Here is a 20,546-nt window from a genome sequence, read left to right as displayed (position 1 = left end):
TGTGTGGCACTGCAAGTCTGTGTGGTGATTTGGGGCTTTTTTTTTTTTTACTGGGAAAATTAATACAAACATTTTGCTTTAGTCTCTCCAGCATTGCATTTAAGTGGAGGAAATGGAGTCAATTTTATTAGTTGTGTCTTGTTTGTAGCTCAAGCTTTAAAGACAAGTAGGAGGCTTTAATCAGGCTGAGTTGAGAAGACAGCCTGCAACTACTGGAGAGAGCCTGAAATATAGTGCTAGCAATGGAGTACACAATAGCATCAAAACAGTCCTGTAAACACAGTGAAATTACTCAAGGTATAGGTCAAGGGAAGATCAGCAGCAACAGGATGTCAGAAGGATTTTACCTTTCTGGATGTTGTGTCTCTGTCTATTATGACTTAAAAGTTCTTCACATGGACCAACTCACCAAATTCTCAAAACAGATATCCTGCACACTGCTTACAGAGAACACTGACAAATCTATCATAGCAGTTCATCAGCTCATCAAGAACACTCCCAGTTGAGCATAAATTAACAAATGCACACACAAGAAATTCTAGATTGTCTTGAGAATCTTTGCGTACTGTGTCTTTGAGACAGCACTGCCTCTTATCTGTCACAATCTATATATCCCATATATAAACTATCCTTCTAAGCTTGAGACTGGGTGATGAGAAGAAATGGCTTTAGGGAATACAAAGATAGTGACTTTATTCCTAGCTCTGCCCTTTGACCTGCTCTGCAGTCTTAACAAGACATTTAATTACTCTTTACCTAATTTTTTCCAGATACAAAACAACTCTAGCAAAATTGGCTTAGTTTGGTCTAAGTTTTAAGAGAGATGATGGTTGGCAAGAACTAAGTAATCTATTTATGTCCTGGGAGTTTTAAAATTTTACATCTTATTCTTTAATTGGAGAACAAATTCAAATAATCAGTAATAAGTTCAAGAAAAAGACAGCCCTCTTTTAAGTCAGGTAGCATGCAGAGGGCTCCCAGACTTTGCAATCAGATTTTAAAGATGGGGAGAGGCCTTTGTGAACATATTCACATTTCTGCAGTGGCAAAATCAATCCAAGCCAATCACAAAGGAGTGGGTTTTACTGAGTGTAGTGAATTGAGTGATCCAATTTTCCCAATTCCTCATACACTTTCCTTTCTCCCCTAATCCTTATCTACACATTCAGTATTATGGTATGTTGACAATGCACCACGAGGGCTGTCAGCCTTATAACTACTGCTCCCTGCACAGACCTTTTCCCGGCCCTTGACTGGAAGCAGTGCTTTCAGCTGAGCCATCTCTGTGCTTTGAAGAAAAAGGCATCATGCTTGCATCTGCAGTGACAGATTGGCATAGCTGGGACAAAACTTGAATAGCTTTGGGGAAAAAAAAAGGAGGAAGATTTTTTTTCTTTTTTAAAGGACTTGAGCATAACAGACTTTGCTTCCACAGATATAGATGAGATTGTTCTGCTTGCAGTGAGTCAGACAGTCTAGTTGCTTTTCCACCAAAAGCACAACTTAAAAGCAAGATACAATGGAAGCACTTGAAGGCAATAGAAAGAGGAAAAAAAGACACACAGTCAAGTCCACGAACATTTACTCTGCTACCAAATTCTCTACAAGCTTATGACATGACTCACACCTCTCAGACAAGATGAACTTTCCCTCTTCCACAAGTGCTAGCATTTTCCTGGTTGACTGATTTTACTTACAGCACTCACAGTTTTATAGACTATCCATATTATATTGAATTTCATTCTTTTTGAAGCATTCATAACTTCTTGATTTGACTGTTCCTACTATGAAGTGCTGTATTCAACATCAGACCATGAAATTACTTGAATAGGTATGTGGTAACTATTTTATAAATAATGAGCACAGCACATTACTTCTTAACCAGAAAACACTAAAAAGGTATGTGATTATTTTGAAACTACCCACTTATACTTATTCATAGTTGTAATTTTCATTTTACTGAGAACTCCTAATTGCTTGTTTTCCTGCTAAGGAATCACCATCATCATCTACATTATTACATTTCAGTAAACTCAAAATTAAGAGGCAGTGAAATGTAGAATAACACAACAGTGTATATATTACCATTTAAAAAGAAAGTTGAGTTGTCAGTGTTACCATCTTTTGCAGACACCTGACTACGTGGACTGAACATCAGAGTTCAGGGCTCATCTTTCCAGGTAGCCAGCTCTCAATTCTAAAACACCCTTTGGAATATTCAGCTGCACTTTCATTCTATTTCAAAATGTTAGCATTTTGTGTCTTAATAAAACAAAGTGGAGCAGCCCCTATATTTGTGCATGAACAGGTTATGCTGAAACTCTCAGATATAATCTGTCAAATTGTTTGTGGCCTTAGGAAGGTAACAGTGAATTAGTTAAAATTATTTTTGCATTTTCAAGTTTCCTTTCTTAGCTGTAAGAAATCAATTTTCACACAACGGCAAGAAAGATTAAATGATAATTTAGATGTCAAACTAGTAATTCTCTGGCATGCTATGAGGCCTCAAGATCACAGAACATATAGAACCTTCATTGTATTAACTGAATCACAAACTGTGAGACTAAGGCATAAAAGTAATTTGCTTTTTATTAAACAGAAAATATAAAAGATAGGGAGCTTCTTAGAACATCTGAAGCATGACTTTTGAGCAAACTCTACTTGGAGACATAAAACAGAAGTCAAAAACAGCTTTGCTTGCAGGCTGTGCCTGTCATGAATAGAAGAAACATGCCTTGAGAAATCCTTAAAGCTTTTCCCTACAAATAAAATGTAATCTCATAAAAAGCCACTTTATTTAAAGGTAAATAGTGCCTTTCAAATAAGGTGGTCTTATTTTGGGGCTTGGGGTTTTGCACTGGTTTTCACTTCATCTGTAGGAATAATTTCCTATTTAGAATTTTATTAGCTGTGGCATTATTTAAACAAAAAAACCAAAACAAACAAACAAACAAATGAAAAATAATTTAGACGTAAGAAAAATGTAACATTTCTGTGTCGATCCACAGGTTGCCAGAGGGAATGGCAAAAAACCACCTACTTTACAGTTGTTGAATTTTCACCTGTGCTGATAGTGCCTGTTAGCAGTTTGAATTAGCAATGATTAACGTAACGCTAACTTTTTGCCCAGTATCAGATCCAGTGAAGGACACGGAAATGTCAATGGGAAAAGCTCTTTAGAGAATGAAGGATAATTATGATACATCTAAATTTCCAGTGAAGGTATCATTCAAATAAATGTTATTACCCATTAAATTTTGAGGTGATAACCTTCCTATCACTAGATAGGGTGAACGCATCTGTCTTGTTCTAGGATGCCAAATGCCACAAAAAGACTCACACAGAGGTCCCATTACGTCCCTCTACTGACTCTCAAAAGAAACTGATAACGCGTGTCTTACACCAGCATCCCAGCTTTGAACAGAAATTTGGGCCTAAATACTGTAAGTAGAAGTATCATTTCAGCACATACTCATAGATTTTGAAAGTGAATGGGCCATAAACATTTATTTATTGCCTAGATCTCAGATCTGATCTCCGATCTGAGCTTCACTGTACTTCAGAATTTTCCCCAAAGTCTGCAATAAATCAAATCTCTTCAGAAAAAACAGATTTAACCAAACCAGGCAATGCTAGTTTCTGGTATGTTCTTAAGTCTAGCTGTGAAAACTTTAGAATCAAGAACAAATATAGAAATACATTCCATATGGTCATTTTCTTAGTGTATTATCATCAAAGCTTTGACGGCTGCTATGTATACATTTCTTTCAGATTTTATATCATTCATAAAAAATTTACAAAACATGACACATTTGAAAAATCTGCCTTGACACTATAATCAATACTAGTAGAAAGATACACTGGAAAAATAAAGCCTTATGGAGTTATACTACTTAAAAATAGCATTATAGCAATACGGTGGACATTAGGAAAAAGTTCTTTCATATGAAGGTGGTGGATCACTGGAACTGGTTGCCTAGAGAGGTGGTGGAGTCCCCATCCCTGGAGATATTCAAAGTCAAGTTTGATGGGGCTCTGATCAACCTGTTCTAGTTTGACATGTCTCTGCTTATTGTAGGGAGGTTGGACTACATGACCTTTAGACGCCCCTTCCAAGCCAAGACATTCTATGATTCTATGATGGTAATATATTAATAAAATATATTAATTCACTGTACTAGTCAGGAGTGTAGACTCCTTCATACATTTATATAAAGCTATTTTTATCTTCACCAGATTTTAAACTTCTACAGAAACTATCAACACGACATGATGAGTGTGTGTGTATATGTGTGTGTGCATAGACAGACACCTAAACTCATACAAACATGCACATGCACACAAAAACATACACACTCCAACATAGACTAGGAAAAAAACAACCACCCAGTTTTTAGGCATCTTATTTGACCCAGCTGCATGCCACAGTGCAGAATTCAGCCTTGATATGAGCAAAGATAAAACTCCTTGCAGAGAGGAGGGAAAAAAAAACAAAGCAAAAACCACAGCCATTCTATCCTGCCTTTCTCTTAACAAAAAGTAAGTGCTGCATCACCCACAGCATGACTGTTTACTTTTAAAATTATGGCACACAATCTCACAGAGCAGATATCCCCTCTCCTGTTACATTTTTACAGCCTGAAGTACCTGCAGGTTGAGTGTAGCCATTATTCCTGCGTGAAGACTTTAATAAACAGCCTTAAAGTTGCAGAAACATATGGAGTAAAACTTACAATGCAGATGAAGACGACAAAAAGAAGTGAATGTAAAACTAAACATGGAATAGGGACATTACTTTAATTACATTTCGTATCTCTTCCAGAGGCTTCTCAGAACATAAATTCCAGAGAATGAAACACCTGCTTTCAGGAACTAATCAATTACATCAGCAGCAGCCCCTAAATAATAAAATCAGTGCCAAAGAGCACTCACTGCTCCTTGGCAAGAGTGTAAGAGACCAAGACCTACTGGTGCTACAGTTGAAACTCTCCATGCAGAGAAAAGAGTAAGAAATACAGAAGAAAGGGTCTGTCGAGTCTTAGAAAGGTTGTCAAATATAGCAGAAGTAGCAACATCACATTGCCCCTTTTTCAGCACTGAAATTACCTGGAGAAGAACTGGGGGTTGCTGTGGTTCATAAAATGCATCAGTTTAACTTACTGATTCTTGCTAAGTAGGTATAGGAGCAAAGTTCTTTTGCCAAATGCTTTCACTTAATCAATATATGCTGAACTATTTAGTAAGAACTTAAAGAATTAAAATTGTTTTTGAATATCCGTAATAAACAGAAAGTCAAATTGGGCTGTGCTGGATCAAAGAGGGCTTTGATTTTTATGTCAGTAGAAGTAAACTTCTAACCCAAAGTCCTCTGGAAAAGTTTTAATTGATGTCCCAGAGTGTCCCTTCATGTCCCAGAATCATTATGTGATGAACAAAATTAACAAAATAATTCCAAATATATCGCATGCCAACAGCTTGTTTCAAATCCTAAATCACTGCAGGACCACTGCACTCACAGTACATTATTTCAAAATATAAGAAACAGCGGTGTACAATGAGAAGCTATCCAGGGTTCAAGCCAAGTCAAGCGTTTTACAAGGTTTTGCCTCCTATGGCATAAAATGCATTTCTCAATGGAGATGCACTGTTACATAAACCACAACTATTTGGTACTTTATTACAGGGTTTGCTTTTTAATCTCAGGTTTCTTACTGAGGTCCTTCTGCCTGAGAGCCTGGCTGCTCTGCGGATGACTTGCAGGACAGTGCATGCTAAAATTGCCACTTTTCCATCATTTCACAGATTGTAGTAGATTGTAGTCCCCCGTGAACCAGGTTCTTACTGAAAAAAAGAGAATGCTCCCTTTAGGATGATGCAACCTTGTTTTAGGATAGATGGAAACACACAGATGCCATTTACTTGATGTTTATAGAAACCAATTTCCCTCATAGTTTAAGCATTTGCACTGAGGATAAAGAAACAGAGTCCAATTTCTAGACTTTGCACCTTGTTATTCCTTAAACTGCTACATTCAAGTGCCTCTTTTAAGGAACATGACCTTACTGGAACATGAAGCTTGTCTCATACCCGTATTCCACCTTGCACCAGATGCAGTGTGGGTTTGGTAGGGGGGGCTACAGGGGCAGCCTCCGTGAGGTGAGGGCAGGGCTGTCCCAGGCCAGACACAGCTGGTTGCAGCTGGCGCCTCAGCAGACCGGCCACAAGGTAGAGCTGAGGCAATCAGCAAAGCTGGCAGCACCTCTGAACCAGCTGTTTGCACCTCTGGATCTCCACGGTGGAGGCGCAACACCCTGAAGGGACTGCGGGCCATGGAGGGCATGTGCAGGAGCAGGATAAATAAGCAAGAAGGAAGGAGCAGTGGAAGAATAGAGCAAGGAACAAGGAGCAGCAGAGAGAAACCAACAGGCCTCGATGCCAACTCTGACCCTCCGCGCTGTCCTTGCTTCAGTGGAGGGACCAACTATGACCTCCTGTGGTAACCAGGGGGAGAAGTGCTTGGAGCGAAGCTGAGCCTGTGGAAGGGGGAGATGCATTTTGCCCAAGTGTTAGTTCAACTGTCCTCTTTGTTTCTTAATACTTAACTTAATCAAATGTTCATGTTAATTGGCAGCAAAGTTAAATTCCCCAAGTCGAGTCTGCTTTGCCTGAACACATCTCTTCTAAAATTTCACTGTAGAACAGCTACTTGTATCTTCTATATATTCATCCTATTTTCTGATAAATCTACAGGTCGTGTATTGGAGGTGAGAAAGCAACAGAGGAAGAAAGTAAAAGAACAAGGTCCTCAGTTAGAAAAGAAAATGTTGACTTGAGTAGCAGAGGTAATAAAGGGGAAGCAGTACTGCAGCCATAAGGAAAGTTATGTTATCCTGTAAAAACAGAAACACAAAGTTGCAAGTGATTGTTCATAGAGGAGGTTTCCACAGCAAAGGAAAGCTACACTTCTGCTAACATATAGCCTATTAAGATGCTATTGCTGTTAACCTCTCAATTGTTAGAAATAGCATTTCCCCAAAAAATGCGAAACACAAAATGAATGCAACATAGCACCACAGGTTTGTAGAATAATGAAACTGTGTAAAGGGGCTGATCTCGAGATTAGGAATGGTGCCATAAAAGCAGCTCAACTATATGTCATTGCTGAAGTAAAGAAAGTGCCTGGACCAACAGAAGTCTGAGAAATTCAAACAACATGACTGGAAGGTACAGCAAAACTGGCAGTCTTTCCAAGAACTTGAAGAAGACCTTACAAATACACTTCATTTAAACCACAATTATAGACCCATAATAAATAAATAAATAAAGACAAATCCTTTCAATAAATAATCAAGGGAGGAGCATCTTGGTGAACCTGACAAAATTAGATTAAGGGTACAAGTGAGTGTATTGATACTAATAAGAGACATTTAAGACGTTAGACTAAAAACGAGGAAGAAATGTGAAAAAAGATTATTTGATGTTATGAATGATACTAAGAAACAATTCAAATTGGGAAAATTATACTTGCCTGCTTTTCAACAACTATGTTGCTGTTTTTAACATGGGGATATTTTTCAATTTCATGCCAAGGGCAGGCAAGCAGATTTTATACACTGATGTATCTGTGCAGCAGTTTCATCAAACTATAGTATAATCTCCCTGAAGGAGACACAGAAGCCCTATTGCCTAAAAGTCCTTGTGTATAAACTTAGACTAAACACTAAAATACATAATGTAGGAAGTACTTGCATTCTAGCAGATGGACAACATGAACTATGAGGTCTTTCCTCATGTTTACATTTTAACATTCTGTCATTTCCTAACATTGTTGTTTGGGCTAGAATTGGATGCAGAAACAGAGTAAAAAATTATTATCTTAAACTGTTTTAAAATAGATGGGGCAATTTTAGCTGTGGCTTACCTAGCAGCAAGTAACTTTTACTGATGAGGCAATCACAAAAGGCAACACAAAGCAAGACTTTCAAATATGACCATTCTTAGATTATAGGATACCTTTTAGTTACTGATTTCCAGATATATTTTCTGCTCTGTAGGAAACAAAAATCTAGGACACTATATTAATATACATTAATATCAGTAACTTGGACAGGACTAGGAGAGTTCTACACTCTCTGGATTTACTGTGTGAAAGCCACTTTGCCCACAAAATGAAACAACCTTCCTTATACACAGAGAAAACTTTCACCTATCACTGTCACTGTACTGAACAATGAATACAACAATCACAGAGACATAAAACCTTAGAACTGTAAGAATTCGACTACCAAGACTCAGAATAGGAGTCACAAATCAATTAGACAAACTTCAACTGTCACAATAACCTTTCATGCATTTACATGATCTCTCAAAACACTGGAACATTAAGTAGTTCATAAAGTCAAGGCAGTGTCTTCCTATAATGATGATGATGAAGATGATGATGATGATAAGAATAATATACAGCTCCTGGATGTCTGTTTGTGATATGATGGTGTTTTGTTTTTCTATTTTTAATGTAAAAGCTCCAGGAGAAGACTTTCAGAAATAAGCTCTGATTACTGTTAGGAAGGCAAAAGAAAACATTTCCTGACAAAGAATTAGCAGTGGAAGTTATGTGCTAAACAGCAGGTGATGAAGAGAACACCTGGAAAAGGACTAAGCATAGCATCTAGAAATAAAAGGAGATGGCAGATTAAGTGAGGATTAGGTAGAATATAGGCATCAGAATCCGAGAACACATTCCTGAAATTATTCAGCTTTAGGAACTTAGATTTCCCTTGTACCTGCACAGCAGTGCTTTGACCTCAAAAAACAAATCAGCATCTATCATGCAAGTGACACTCAGACACGAGGTAGCCTTTACCAAAGAACCCTTTGGACAGATACAGTCTCCTCCTATCTTGTCTTTTTAGGCACCAATTCCACCCCTCCAAATGAAATGGAAAATTTTCAACATATCCCCCTCATCGGTAAACCATGATGCCTGGCAGAAATATAATCTTTACCATTCTCAGCCTGTTGTAAATCCTGACTTTCGCCATGGGACGTCTGGGGAAAATAAACACCTAATTTGATGGTCCTCTCCAAAAGCTAACCAACTTCACAGGCAGGTGCACCAATTCTGAGCACTAACATTCAAAAATCTCACTGCAGACCTGACCCTGATACTAAATAAATGTTTGGTTGGGAGGACAAGAAATGGGAACATCGTGTGCTTCAGAGGAATGGGAGAAAAATGACATAGAAAATATTACAGCAAGAACACAGAATCTGTGGGAGGCACCAGTTTTTTTTTAGGACAGCTGTAACAAGGAGAAATCAAGAGCCTCCAAAGTTAAAGTCAGCCCATCCTTCCTATGATACAATGTCTCCTTTGATTATAGTATAAGCTCTTAAATAGGGGTCCGAGCACCTTTTGCTATCAGCCCATCTGGTATTGAAGGCACTTAGTTTTGCTCACTTACTAGCTCAGTAAAAAGCTGAGATAGTTAGCACCTAAATAGTTCCTCAGATTGATTATAATATACTTCACAGAATCCCAGAATCACAGAATGGTAGGGGTTGGAAGGGATCTCTGGAGATCATCTAGTCCAATTCCCCTGCTACAGTAGGATCTGAGCAGTTCAGATACACGTCTATTCTAATATTAGTGTATTTTCATTTAAAGGCACCCCATCAAATTTATATTTCATATGAAATGAAGATAAATAGAAGAAAGAAAGATACTTCTATTTCCTTTCCATAACCCTTTATCTGGTTTACCCTGTCACCAAAAGCATCATCCTGCATCTGCTACTGCATATGGCAAAATAAATATTTCAAGTGCATATGACACTAATATAAGTAAAATGTTTTTCAAAGAATTTGAAAGTAAAATGTGATTAAAATTAGTAATGCATATTGATGTAAACATAGAAGAGATCAATCAACATAATTGCTTTATTTTATATACAATATACTCTATCATATTACTGTATATCCCTCGGTGACAAACAGTAATATCCATATATTCAATTTATATTTATTAAATACAATTAATACATAATCCTTCATTTAAAAGCTACATCTCAATTATATAATTTTCTGGAAATAAGAATCACGTGTAATGAAGCTATCTCTTTTCTTTATTATTAAATAATGATAAAATAGTAATGTTTGCACTACCTTTTAACTCCAGATACACAGAACTCTGTTATTTTCTCAACAGAAATCACGAGTTTTTATTAGAGGCTGTTGTTTCCCACTCATTCATTCAGCTCAATAGAGAAGTTCAGTTTAAGCCATTTGCTCCCCCAGAAATAAGCCTCACCCTCAGAATTTAATATTTTAAAACATGCCTTATTTTAAATATATGTTACATTTTTCCTTACCGGAACAAAAGAATCAAATGGATCTTGTTCCCGATTCTCAATAGCTGAAATTGTTTTCAACCAGAAGAGATAGCTTGAAATATCAGACATTTCAGAATGCTTCATACTGAAAGCTGCAAGATTAGTAGGACTGAGGTGAGACAGACTTGCAAAAGGAGGACTTTGGCTGTGTTACATAAAATTCTTAATTAGATCCTTGGTACAAATTGCTATCCTAAGAACAAAAAGTTAATCAAAAAGCCTCATTGGAAGGATAGGAGGGCAAGATTAGAGCCGAGACAGCTGTTTCATTTTGGGATAATTGTGCAACTGCCAAACTAGATGGTGTTCCACTATTTGTAAGTGAAAATACATGTATGAAAATTAAAATGTTCTCTTTGCGTAATTTAGGATTAAACCATTCTCTCCTGGCTTTCCTCAGTGGAACTCAGGAGATCTCCCAATATTTATATCCCAATGCAGCAAGCATCTAACTGTCAAACCCTAAAATAACAGCCAAAATAGGTTCATTAAAACAGGGAAAATTTGAAAGGTACTGAATACAGAACTGGAATGAGAAAAGGTGTTGTAAGGACTTTTGGTAATGGACTGTAAGAATCAACCTACAAAGATTTGTTTAATGTGAATAAATAAAATAAAACTACCATAACATCCACAGGTTAGTGATGGATGATTTCTTATCTCTCCCAAAGGATTCTATTCCAGCCTCCACTGCCAAGGGGATGTTGCACAACTGAGATCTGAACCTGTTGAGATTTAGTTTCCCTGCACTTGTGGGTGCCATTATCATGCTGCTTAAGTGACAGGACTTTCTTCCATCAGTGGACAGACATGTTTGTTTTATCCATGGTAAAATCCAGAGCCCACAGAAATCCTGAAGATTACAATACTGTCAAGATTTTAGTAATGACCTCCCTGTGAGAGGAGGGTATAGCGTACATGTGAGCTGTCTGCTGAGACAATTCACACCAAGACTGACATGACACAGATTTTTCTGGAACTAGATGTCACCCTTTGCCAAAGAAGCTTTAAAGCAAATTGGAATGTCAGAGTTGCTAGACAATCACGATGAAATGGAAATACCAGGTATGAAGAGAGATAGGGATAAGACAGGGAACTACTGGAGAGAGCCCAGCAGAGGGCAGCAAAGATGACTGGGGGATTGGAGCATCTCCCTTATGAGGAAAGAACAGTTTCCCACAGGGGGTGACAGAGTCCTGGAACAGGCTGCCCAGGGAGGTTGTGGAGTCCCCTTCTCTGGAGATATTTAAGACCCACCTGGATGCAGTTCTGAGTGATGTGCTCTGGGTGATCCTGCTTTAGCAGGGGAGTTGGACTAGATGATCTCTAGAGCTCTGACAATTATGTGATTCTGTGAAGCATGAAATAGTGGAAATAACAACATTTTTTATTTTCCACTTCCTCATCTTCTCATAAAAAGAAAAGGAAGTAGAAAGTAATTCTTTGTGGAGGGGAAGAGAGGAGAGAGATTGAAAACTACATAATAGTAGGGAAAAGGATAGGAAAGAAGTGGCTTTAATCAGTATGTATTTTCTTGTGTATTAAACTTTTTGTTTACTAGTAACAACTCATTTTAGGACTCCAAATACTCATGGTCAAAGTTCACTGAAATATTTATTCAGAAGGGCCAAAAAAACCAAAAAAAAACCATCCTAGATGTTTACCTAGTTAGTATTTAGTCTCAACAAACTTAAAACTATTGCAAAATACAGCATATGTACATTTTGACAAGCAGTTTATTAAAAAAAAGTCCACAAAATCACAGAAAAAAAAGGTAAACAGCCTAAGTTAAAAACAGATATTTTTTTTTTTATTATTTTTTTTTTTAAAGCAAACAAATTTCTGAAAAGACCAGAAGAAGGCTTTGCAGCAAAATCTGTGTTTTACAGAACGGAAGTGAGGAAAGGGAGACTGAGAGCTGTTTCTCCCTCAATTCCTGCACCTACTATTAGTTTGCTTTGGTTCATGAGAAAATCCTATATTAATTTAAATGCTGAAAAAATAATTCAGTATTAACTGAAATGCAATATCCTGCAAAGCATATTTCAGAAATGTGGCCAAATGAACAGGTTAATTCAGTGGAAATTCTGATACATGTGAACTAGATAGACAAAGGAGCAGGTAACTTTCTCTTTATTTTAAAAATCCTTCCATAAACAATTGGTATATTATTTAGTACAATGGCTTGAACAGACCTTTGGTTTGATCCAGTACAGTTGCTTCTATCATCTCCTAACATGATCATTTGCTTCTCAGAAAATTGGAAGATTATAAGTGAGAGCGTAAATATTTAGCCAATTCTTCATCAACATAAACAGCTAAAGATTAAACTGTTTCTTAATGAGCTCATAAAATACAGTTTAGTTTACAGAGTACCTTGTCCTGTAAATCTGAGAGATCCAAATGGACCGTGACAGGCACAGCTGAGCCCATCAGCCAAGCTGGTGGCACCTCTGTGAGAACATGTTTAATAAAGGATAGAAAAAGCCAAGGAGGAGATAATGCGGGAACAACCGGATGAGAGCAGTAGAAGGTACTGCATGGCAGAGAAGGCAGACCCCAAGAGGGCTGCAGGCGATGGGTAAGCCCTTGCTGAAGCAGGTACCTCCCCAGAAGTACTGCAGCCATGGAGGACCCACACTGGTGAGGAAGAAACAAGTAAGAAAGAAGGAGATAAAAAGCATGAGAAGGACGAAGTGGCAGAGAGAAACTGCCGCAGCCTGACCTCAAGCTCCCACGCCACCTGTCACCTCACCAAAGTGATCAAGTGTAACCTGCAGCAATAACAGGGAGGGAAAGGAGGTCTCTGCAGTGAGGCTGAGCCTGGGAAAGCTGGAGGACAGGTGTTTTCCCTAAATCTTTTTTTTGTTTCTCAATATCCAACTCAGTAATTAAATGTTTACATTTATTGGCAATAAATTGAGCTAAATTCTCCAAGCTGAGTCTGTCATAAATGTGACAGTAATCTGTGAGCAACTTCCCTATTTCCGTTTCAATTAACAAGTTTTCTTGCTCCTATTCTTCCTATTTAATTCCTGCCCTGCTGCAGGGGCAGTGAGTGAGCTGTTGTATGGGTGCTTGGCTGCCAGCTGGGGCCAACCCATCACAGCTGGATCTATGGTACCTCCAACTAAAGCACATTCAGAAGACTTCCCATTTTATTCAAAAAAAGATCTTACAGAATGCCTAAAGCTTTTCCAGTATCTCTGAAAAAAACACTTCAGACATGTAATACCTCAGGTCAAGACAGTGATGACAAAACATAAATAAAGAACTCATAATGGATAAAGATCAAAGTATCACAAAAGCTGATGCAAATGGATTGAATAAAAGCTCATACAGCTTATACACACAGTCACAACTGTCCTAGGTACCTCCTTATGTTTTATAGGAAAAATAGGATTCCAGGTTCCCTTATGTCTTATACGTGTAATGCTATTTATAATGAATATTTATTTCTATAAAAACAAGTACTGCTATCAATCAAGTAACTGTTAAATAATTCAACCAGTAAGACTACTTTTTATAATTTGATATAACAGATCAGCTGGGAATACCCCACTGTGTCTCCAGCAGAGAAATTTAGAAAGTATTTAAGTGTACCTCACCCTTTTACATCTCTCCAACTGGATTACTGCCTTCCTATGAAACATGGTGAATGAAACATTAAAATGTTTAATTTTTAAAATAAATTTTAATAGAGAATAGCTTCCATAAAGCTTCATCGGAGTTTTTGCAGTGGATTGTTTACAAACCTCTAATACTGTAAGAAAAAATGACTGAGGTAACTGAGTGGTTCATTTTTAAAGTACTTTAAATTAGAAAAACAGAAATAATATAGCCATGCAAATATGCACACAGGTGTATTTATTTATGGTTGTAGAAATTTGTGTGTTAAGTCTGAGGGGCTTTGGTTGTTGGTCTTACTGAATTTTCAAAGAGAAGTAAGATCAGTGTAGTGATTGCTGAGTTTCAGCCCAAAACTCTTGCATCACAATGGCTGAACTCTTGCATCCAATAATAAGAGGTAGAAATGCTACTTTGTAATTTTGACACCGTCAAAGGATTTTCAAAGCATTTGACACCGTCTTCCACAGCATCCTTGTAGATAAGTTGATCAGGTATGGGTTTGGTGATCAGGTAGTGAGATGGATCAAGAACTGGTTGAAAGGAAGAAGTCAGAGAGTTGTAGTCAATGGGGCAGAATCTGGTTGGAGGTGTGTGACCAGTGGAGTCCCTCAGGGGTCGGTACTGGGACCGGTGTTGTTCAACATCTTCATCAATGACCTGGATGAGGGTATAGAATGTACTCTCAGCAAGTTTGCTGATGACACTAAGCTGGGAGGAGTGGCTGACACACCAGAAGGCTGTGCTGCCATTCAGAGAGACTTAGACAGGCTGGAGAGTTGGGCGGGGAGAAACCTGATGAAGTTCAACAAGGGCAAGTGTAGAGTTTTGCATTTGGGGAAGAAAAACACCATGCACCAGTACAGGTTGGGGGCTGACCTGCTGGAGAGCAGTGTAGGAGAAAGGGACCTGGGAATCCTGGTAGACAAGAGGATGACCATGAGCCAGCAATGTGCTCTTGTGGCCAAGAAGGCCAACGGCATCCTGGGGTGCATTAGAAAGGGTGTGGTTAGTAGGTCAAGAGAGGTTCTCCTACCTCTTTATTCTGCATTGGTGAGGCCGCATCTGGAGTATTGTGTCCAGTTCTGGGCCCCTCAGTTCAAGAAGGACAGGGATCTGCTTGAGAGAGTCCAGCGCAGAGCTACAAAGATGATTAAGGGAGTAGAACATCTCCCTTATGAGGAGAGGCTGAGGGAGCTGGGTCTCTTTAGCTTGGAGAAAAGGAGACTGAGGGGTGACCTCATTAATGTTTACAAATACGTAAGGGGTGAGTGTCAGGGAGATGGAGTTAGGCTTTTCTCAGTGATGACGAGTGATAGGACAAGGGGTAATGGGTGGAAATTGGAGCATAGGAGGTTCAAGGTGAATATACGAAAAAATTTTTTTACTGTGAGAGTGACAGAGCACTGGAACAGGCTGCCCAGAGAGGTTGTGGAGTCTCCTTCACTGGAGACATTCAAAACCCACCTGGATGCGTTCTTGTGTGATGTGCTCTAGGTGACCCTGCTCTAGCAGGGGGGGTTGGACTAGATGATCTTTTGAGGTCCCTTCCAACCCCTAAGATTCTATGATTCTATGATTCTATGATTCTATGATACTTTCTGATAAACAAATCCCACTTTATTAACTTTTTCCACTAGTGCTGCAGTAGTTAAAGATCAATCGTTGCAGCTATTAGAATTGACTTCTGTGGCCTTCAGACTCCTTTGGTGAATTGAATATGAGTGCAAGATGTCTACAAAAATACAATTTTCTTCCCTCCTCTAGTCTGCCAATTTTATTTCTGTAGTTTCAAGAGAAATAAAAAATTATTAAGGCAGGAGTAGTATTTTACGTGTGTTTGCTATAGTCAACTTGGAAAGCATCTTAATTTTATTTTTTTTAATTCCTAGCAAATACATGAGTATTTTTAAGGATTTGTCTTCTTTTACTTTTTCATAGAAATGGTAAAGTCAGTAGCATGAGCTAAACAAATACATAACTAATCAGTCAATCTAATTGCAGATTAGATTACTACTTTGGTCACAGTTCAGCAGTTTAGTTAACTTTGGGGTTGACTTCAGTATTCAAGGTATTGCCAGTAATGCCAAGTCTCACCAACACAGGTGGTTTCAGTGGCCTTAGGGAACAATGCTGAGCACTGTGCTGAACTGTTGTCAACAGAGTTTTCACTTTCCTCTCTACTGGCATGGCTTCTTATTGAACTTCTGTTTTTCAGAAGTCTCTGAAGAAAAAAAAAGGGGTTAAGTTCCAGGTATCTTTAATGACTTTCTGTTATTGTTTTGTTTGTACATTTTCAGTATTTTCTCCTCTTATTTAAACTTTACCAGTTCATTACCACAAGAACTGCTTAAACTGTGCTGTCCAGCTCTGCACAACAACCCAGAAATAAGGTCAGCTCAAACTATGGAAGCAACAATCCTGTAGAGTTGAAGGGGAACTTGAAGAAATAGTGCTGATTGAGCAATTGCATTGTACCTCCAAGCCAATCACCGCAAGAGTACAGCACTTGCTTTAGCTGAAGTTTCTCATAGATTGAAACTGACCCACTTCAGCAAAGACCTCACTACCCACTGAAAAGCTTTTCTCAGTTACATGAAGAATGAGTAACCTCAAAAAGATGGAAATCCTATTAACATACACAGTCATGGATCTGGGAAGTCACTAAGATTTCCAGCAAGGGGACTGGGCTTGACACCACACCTACACAGTGGCCATAAGCAGCAAAGGCCCTCGGAGGTCCAGTGGAGAACAGAATTACATATATCCTTTCACATAGATGTGTTAACCAAAGCCAGCATAAACCAGCTAAAAATTAGAACGCTATCAGTCTAGTCTAGCTGTTGCCTGCTGGACTAAGCTATGATGAAGGGACTGAAAATGCAAAGCTCCCCTTCTGTTTTATGTACATTCCACAAAATGTTTGTTAATGAACCTGCCTCAGCCTCCCCTTGCTGAAATCAAACAAGCACTGACCTAACTCACAAATGTACCTGTGAATAAAAGAATCATATAGCTGCCCCTTCTGAGGTGCTTCACAAAATGTCAAGACATCAGGCAGTAATGACATCTGGAGAAAACACAAACAGGATCAATTTTGCTTTGATCACCTTTCCTGACCCTGGTTATTTGTTGAACACCACCTAGTCCTTCAGATTGTGAAAAGAATTTCCTTCACCTTTGCAGTTTTATTATTGCTATTATTAATAATAAACCCACAAAAGCTCCTTTGTCCCAAATCCCCCTGCAACCATATGTTTCTGATGTGGCAATTTTGTTCCCTTTTGCATTTTGCTGTTTTGTCAGATTTGCTGAACCCTCACGTGCAAGAGGTAACATGATGAAATAGCAACTGGCAGAGAGTACATTAAGGTTATTCTCACCTGAGGATAAATCCTAGTGAGTGAACCACAAGAAAAAATACTTCCATCGGGAAATAAGGCAAAGAGCATACAGGTAAACCCAGTAACTCCACTGTTTTGGCAGCCATTCAAAAATTTGAAAATACAGATGAATTATGAAAAGAAATTATGTAGAAGTAATGGAGCTCTTCAAAAGGAAGACAGATAGGGGCAAAGGTGAGAAGGAAAACAGGGTATTAATTTCCCCAGTAGCAAAATGTGTTTTGAAAGAGCATTAAGTAAATTGAGCAAAAGGCAACGTCTTGGTTATAAATAACAAGGGCTTAACATCAGAAGATACAAGGACCCAAGAATTATGACTCTGAAGACCTTTTATATTTTGACCATTCAGCAGAATATTTCTGCAAGTCTGCATTTTCATCCACTACAAAGAGCAGATTCGTTCCTTTCTGTATTCACTGTATGATTAACATAATGTTTTATGTCTTAGTACATTGGCTAGTTTAGCTGATAGACATCAACTGATGCTTAAATCCAAAACAACTAGGTGTGATAACCTCAATTTTCAGCACAAATTATTTAAAGGATAATGTATCAGTTCAAAGTTTGTGCTGACTACATAAACTGAAATGTGTTTCAGTACAAACAGAAGATCCACTGAGAATAGTGTCATGACAACTCAAAGGAAAAAAAAACTACAAAAAGCAGTATTTTTAAGACTTATGCCTGCAGAAGTGATCAGATTGCTACCACTTTTGTAAGTGCAATGGCTGAGCAAGCTAATAACTGCCCTAGAGTCAACTGCAGTATATCATTACATCAAAGAAAAAGGACATTATATTCAAATCAAACTGCATCAAACTGGTATTGCCACACTTCATATTTCTGGAGGGTTCAGCTTTAAAATAATTGAAGATTCAAATAACATTGAATAAAAAATTATTAAAAAAAATAATAACAACCTCTAAACATTTTCAGAGTTGCTGAAAATTACATAGGTCAGGATTTTTAGAAACGCTCAGTGATTAAGGTGTTGAGTGGATGCCTAGCTAAGTGAGTGTTTCCAAAAAGGGGACTCATTGAATGTGTGAAGATGTGGCACTGTCTCCCCCATAATTTGCTAACCTTCTCCTCAAATTTTGCCTGATTGTATCACTAGCCTTTTCTTACTGAATGGTGGAATGACAGAATTGTTCTGGTCAGAAAAGACCTTTAAAATCATAGAGTCCAACTGTAACCTAACCCTACCAACCATTAATCTAATTCTATGAAGTCCAATGCTTAAACTATGTTCCTAAGCACATTTCTACATGTAATCAATCCCTGACACTGTTATTCTGCTCTGAATAACTCAGGGTAGTCTACTCTGAATAACTCCCTGCTCATAGCAGGGCGGTTGGAACCTGATGATCTTTAAGTTCCCTTTCAACCTTAACTATTCTATGATTCTATGAGTCACTGGGGTTGGAAGAGACCTATGTAGACCATCAAGTCCAACCCTCCTGCTAGAGCAGGTTCACCTAGAGTAGATCACACAGGAACATGTCCAGATATGTTTTGAATGTCTCCACAGAATAAGACTCCACAACCTCTCTGGGCAGCCTGCTCCTGTACTCTGTTACACTCACAGGAAAGAAGTTTCTTCTTATGCTTAACTTGAACCTCCAAGGATTAAGGATTCTCAGGTTAAACATTTTGGGTTTATTTTGGGTTTACTTTCAGCTTTGGTTTGTGCACAGCTGCACTCATTTGTCCACCTTGCACTTTCCCTCTAAATATATTAAAACATTAAATGTATTAAAACATGAACACATAAATTTCTTGTACACTATCAATACACAGTGATATGCTTTTTCCATTTTTATACACACAATTAAAAAATGGAAAATAATCCATATCATAGAAGTGAGATACTTTACTGACAGGGCAGAAATCCCAGCTAGCTAAGAAAACTGCTGTGCAGAGACACAGCCTATTCATGGAAGTTGTACATTTCAGTACTACATAGTGCAAGTTTTAATAACTGTGGTTGGTTCGTTAGTTGTTTGTTTGGGGTGTTTTGTTTGGTTTGTTTTATTTTTTAAACAATGTCTTAGTAACATTGCATTAAAAAGCCGTGTTTCAGAAACTATCTGTTGAAAAATAAAACAAGAGAGATGTGTCTTTTCTACAAGCTTCAAGCACTTTCCTCTAAACCTATGTTTGAAAAAGCTCGTGATGTACAAATGCCAAAGACTACTCAGAACATGGTAGCAAACATGACAGCATCAGCCTAGAGAGAATGTGTGACCAGGGCTCTGATTTTTTTACTGCTTTTTTATTGTATATCTAGATAAGAATTTTAGGTTCTTTGTCCAAAATGTCATTTGCCTATTCAGGTCTATCTGCCTGACTGCAGTCTCACAGAGCTGAATTCACTTGCAACAAATGACCTCTGACAAGTGACTTCTATACTCACGATGGCAAGATGGACAGATTGCAAGAGAACCCAGATGTGTTGGCTGAATGGAAAGTGAGAATAGAAAGGGAAAGTGAAAAAGGTCCTGCACCTGGATCAGGGCAATCCCAAGCACAAATACAGGCTGGGTGGAGAATGGATTGAAAACAGTCCAGGGGAGAAGGACTTAGGAGTCATGGTGGACGAGAAGCTCAAGATGAGCCGTCAACGTGCACTTGCAGCCCAGAAAGCAACTGGGTCCCGGGATGCATAAAAAGAAGTGTGGCCAGGAGGTCAGGGTAGGGAATTCTCTCTCCCTTTAGTCAGCTCTAGAGAGATCCCACCTGGAGTGCTTTGTCTGGTTCTGGAGACCTCCAACACAAGGACATGGGGGGCTCCTGGGGAAAGTCCAGAGGAGGACCACAAAGATGATCAGAGGGCTGGAGCACCTCTCCTATGAGGACAGGCTGAGAGAATTGGAATTGTTCAGCCTGGAGAAGAGAAGGCTCCAGGGGGACCTCATAGCAGCCTTCCAGTGCCTGAAGGGGCTACAGGAAAGCTGGAGAGGGACTTTTTATGGGGGCTTGTAGGGAGAGGAAGAAGGGAGATTTAATTTAGACATTAGGACAAAATTCTTTATTGTGAAGGTAGTGAGACACTGGCACAGGTTGCCTAGGAATGTTGGGGAAACCCCATCCCTGGAAGTGTTTAAGGCCAGGTTGGATGGAG

The 20,546-nt window shown here is 38.6% G+C and overlaps 1 protein-coding gene across 18 annotated transcripts in view; it reads right to left on the bottom strand.

The window, feature by feature from the left end:
• DLG2 (discs large MAGUK scaffold protein 2) overlaps window positions 1-20,546 on the bottom strand; it is a 1,033,121-nt gene that overhangs the window by 421,296 nt on the left and 591,279 nt on the right. Inside the window, exon 1 of one of the 18 annotated variants that reach the window (XM_051620463.1) lies at window positions 10,371-10,489. The exons of the other annotated variants lie outside the window; for them this stretch is intronic. Within the exon in view, the coding sequence (XP_051476423.1) occupies window positions 10,371-10,475 (105 nt within the window). The 5' untranslated portion in view covers window positions 10,476-10,489. Of the gene's footprint in view, window positions 1-10,370; window positions 10,490-20,546 lie in introns of those variants that run through there. 18 annotated transcript variants of the gene reach the window in all.

The sequence above is a fragment of the Apus apus genome, chromosome 1 (assembly GCF_020740795.1).
Source record: "Apus apus isolate bApuApu2 chromosome 1, bApuApu2.pri.cur, whole genome shotgun sequence".
Classification (NCBI taxonomy): domain Eukaryota; kingdom Metazoa; phylum Chordata; class Aves; order Apodiformes; family Apodidae; genus Apus; species Apus apus.
This window is presented reverse-complemented; position numbering and strand designations above follow the sequence as displayed.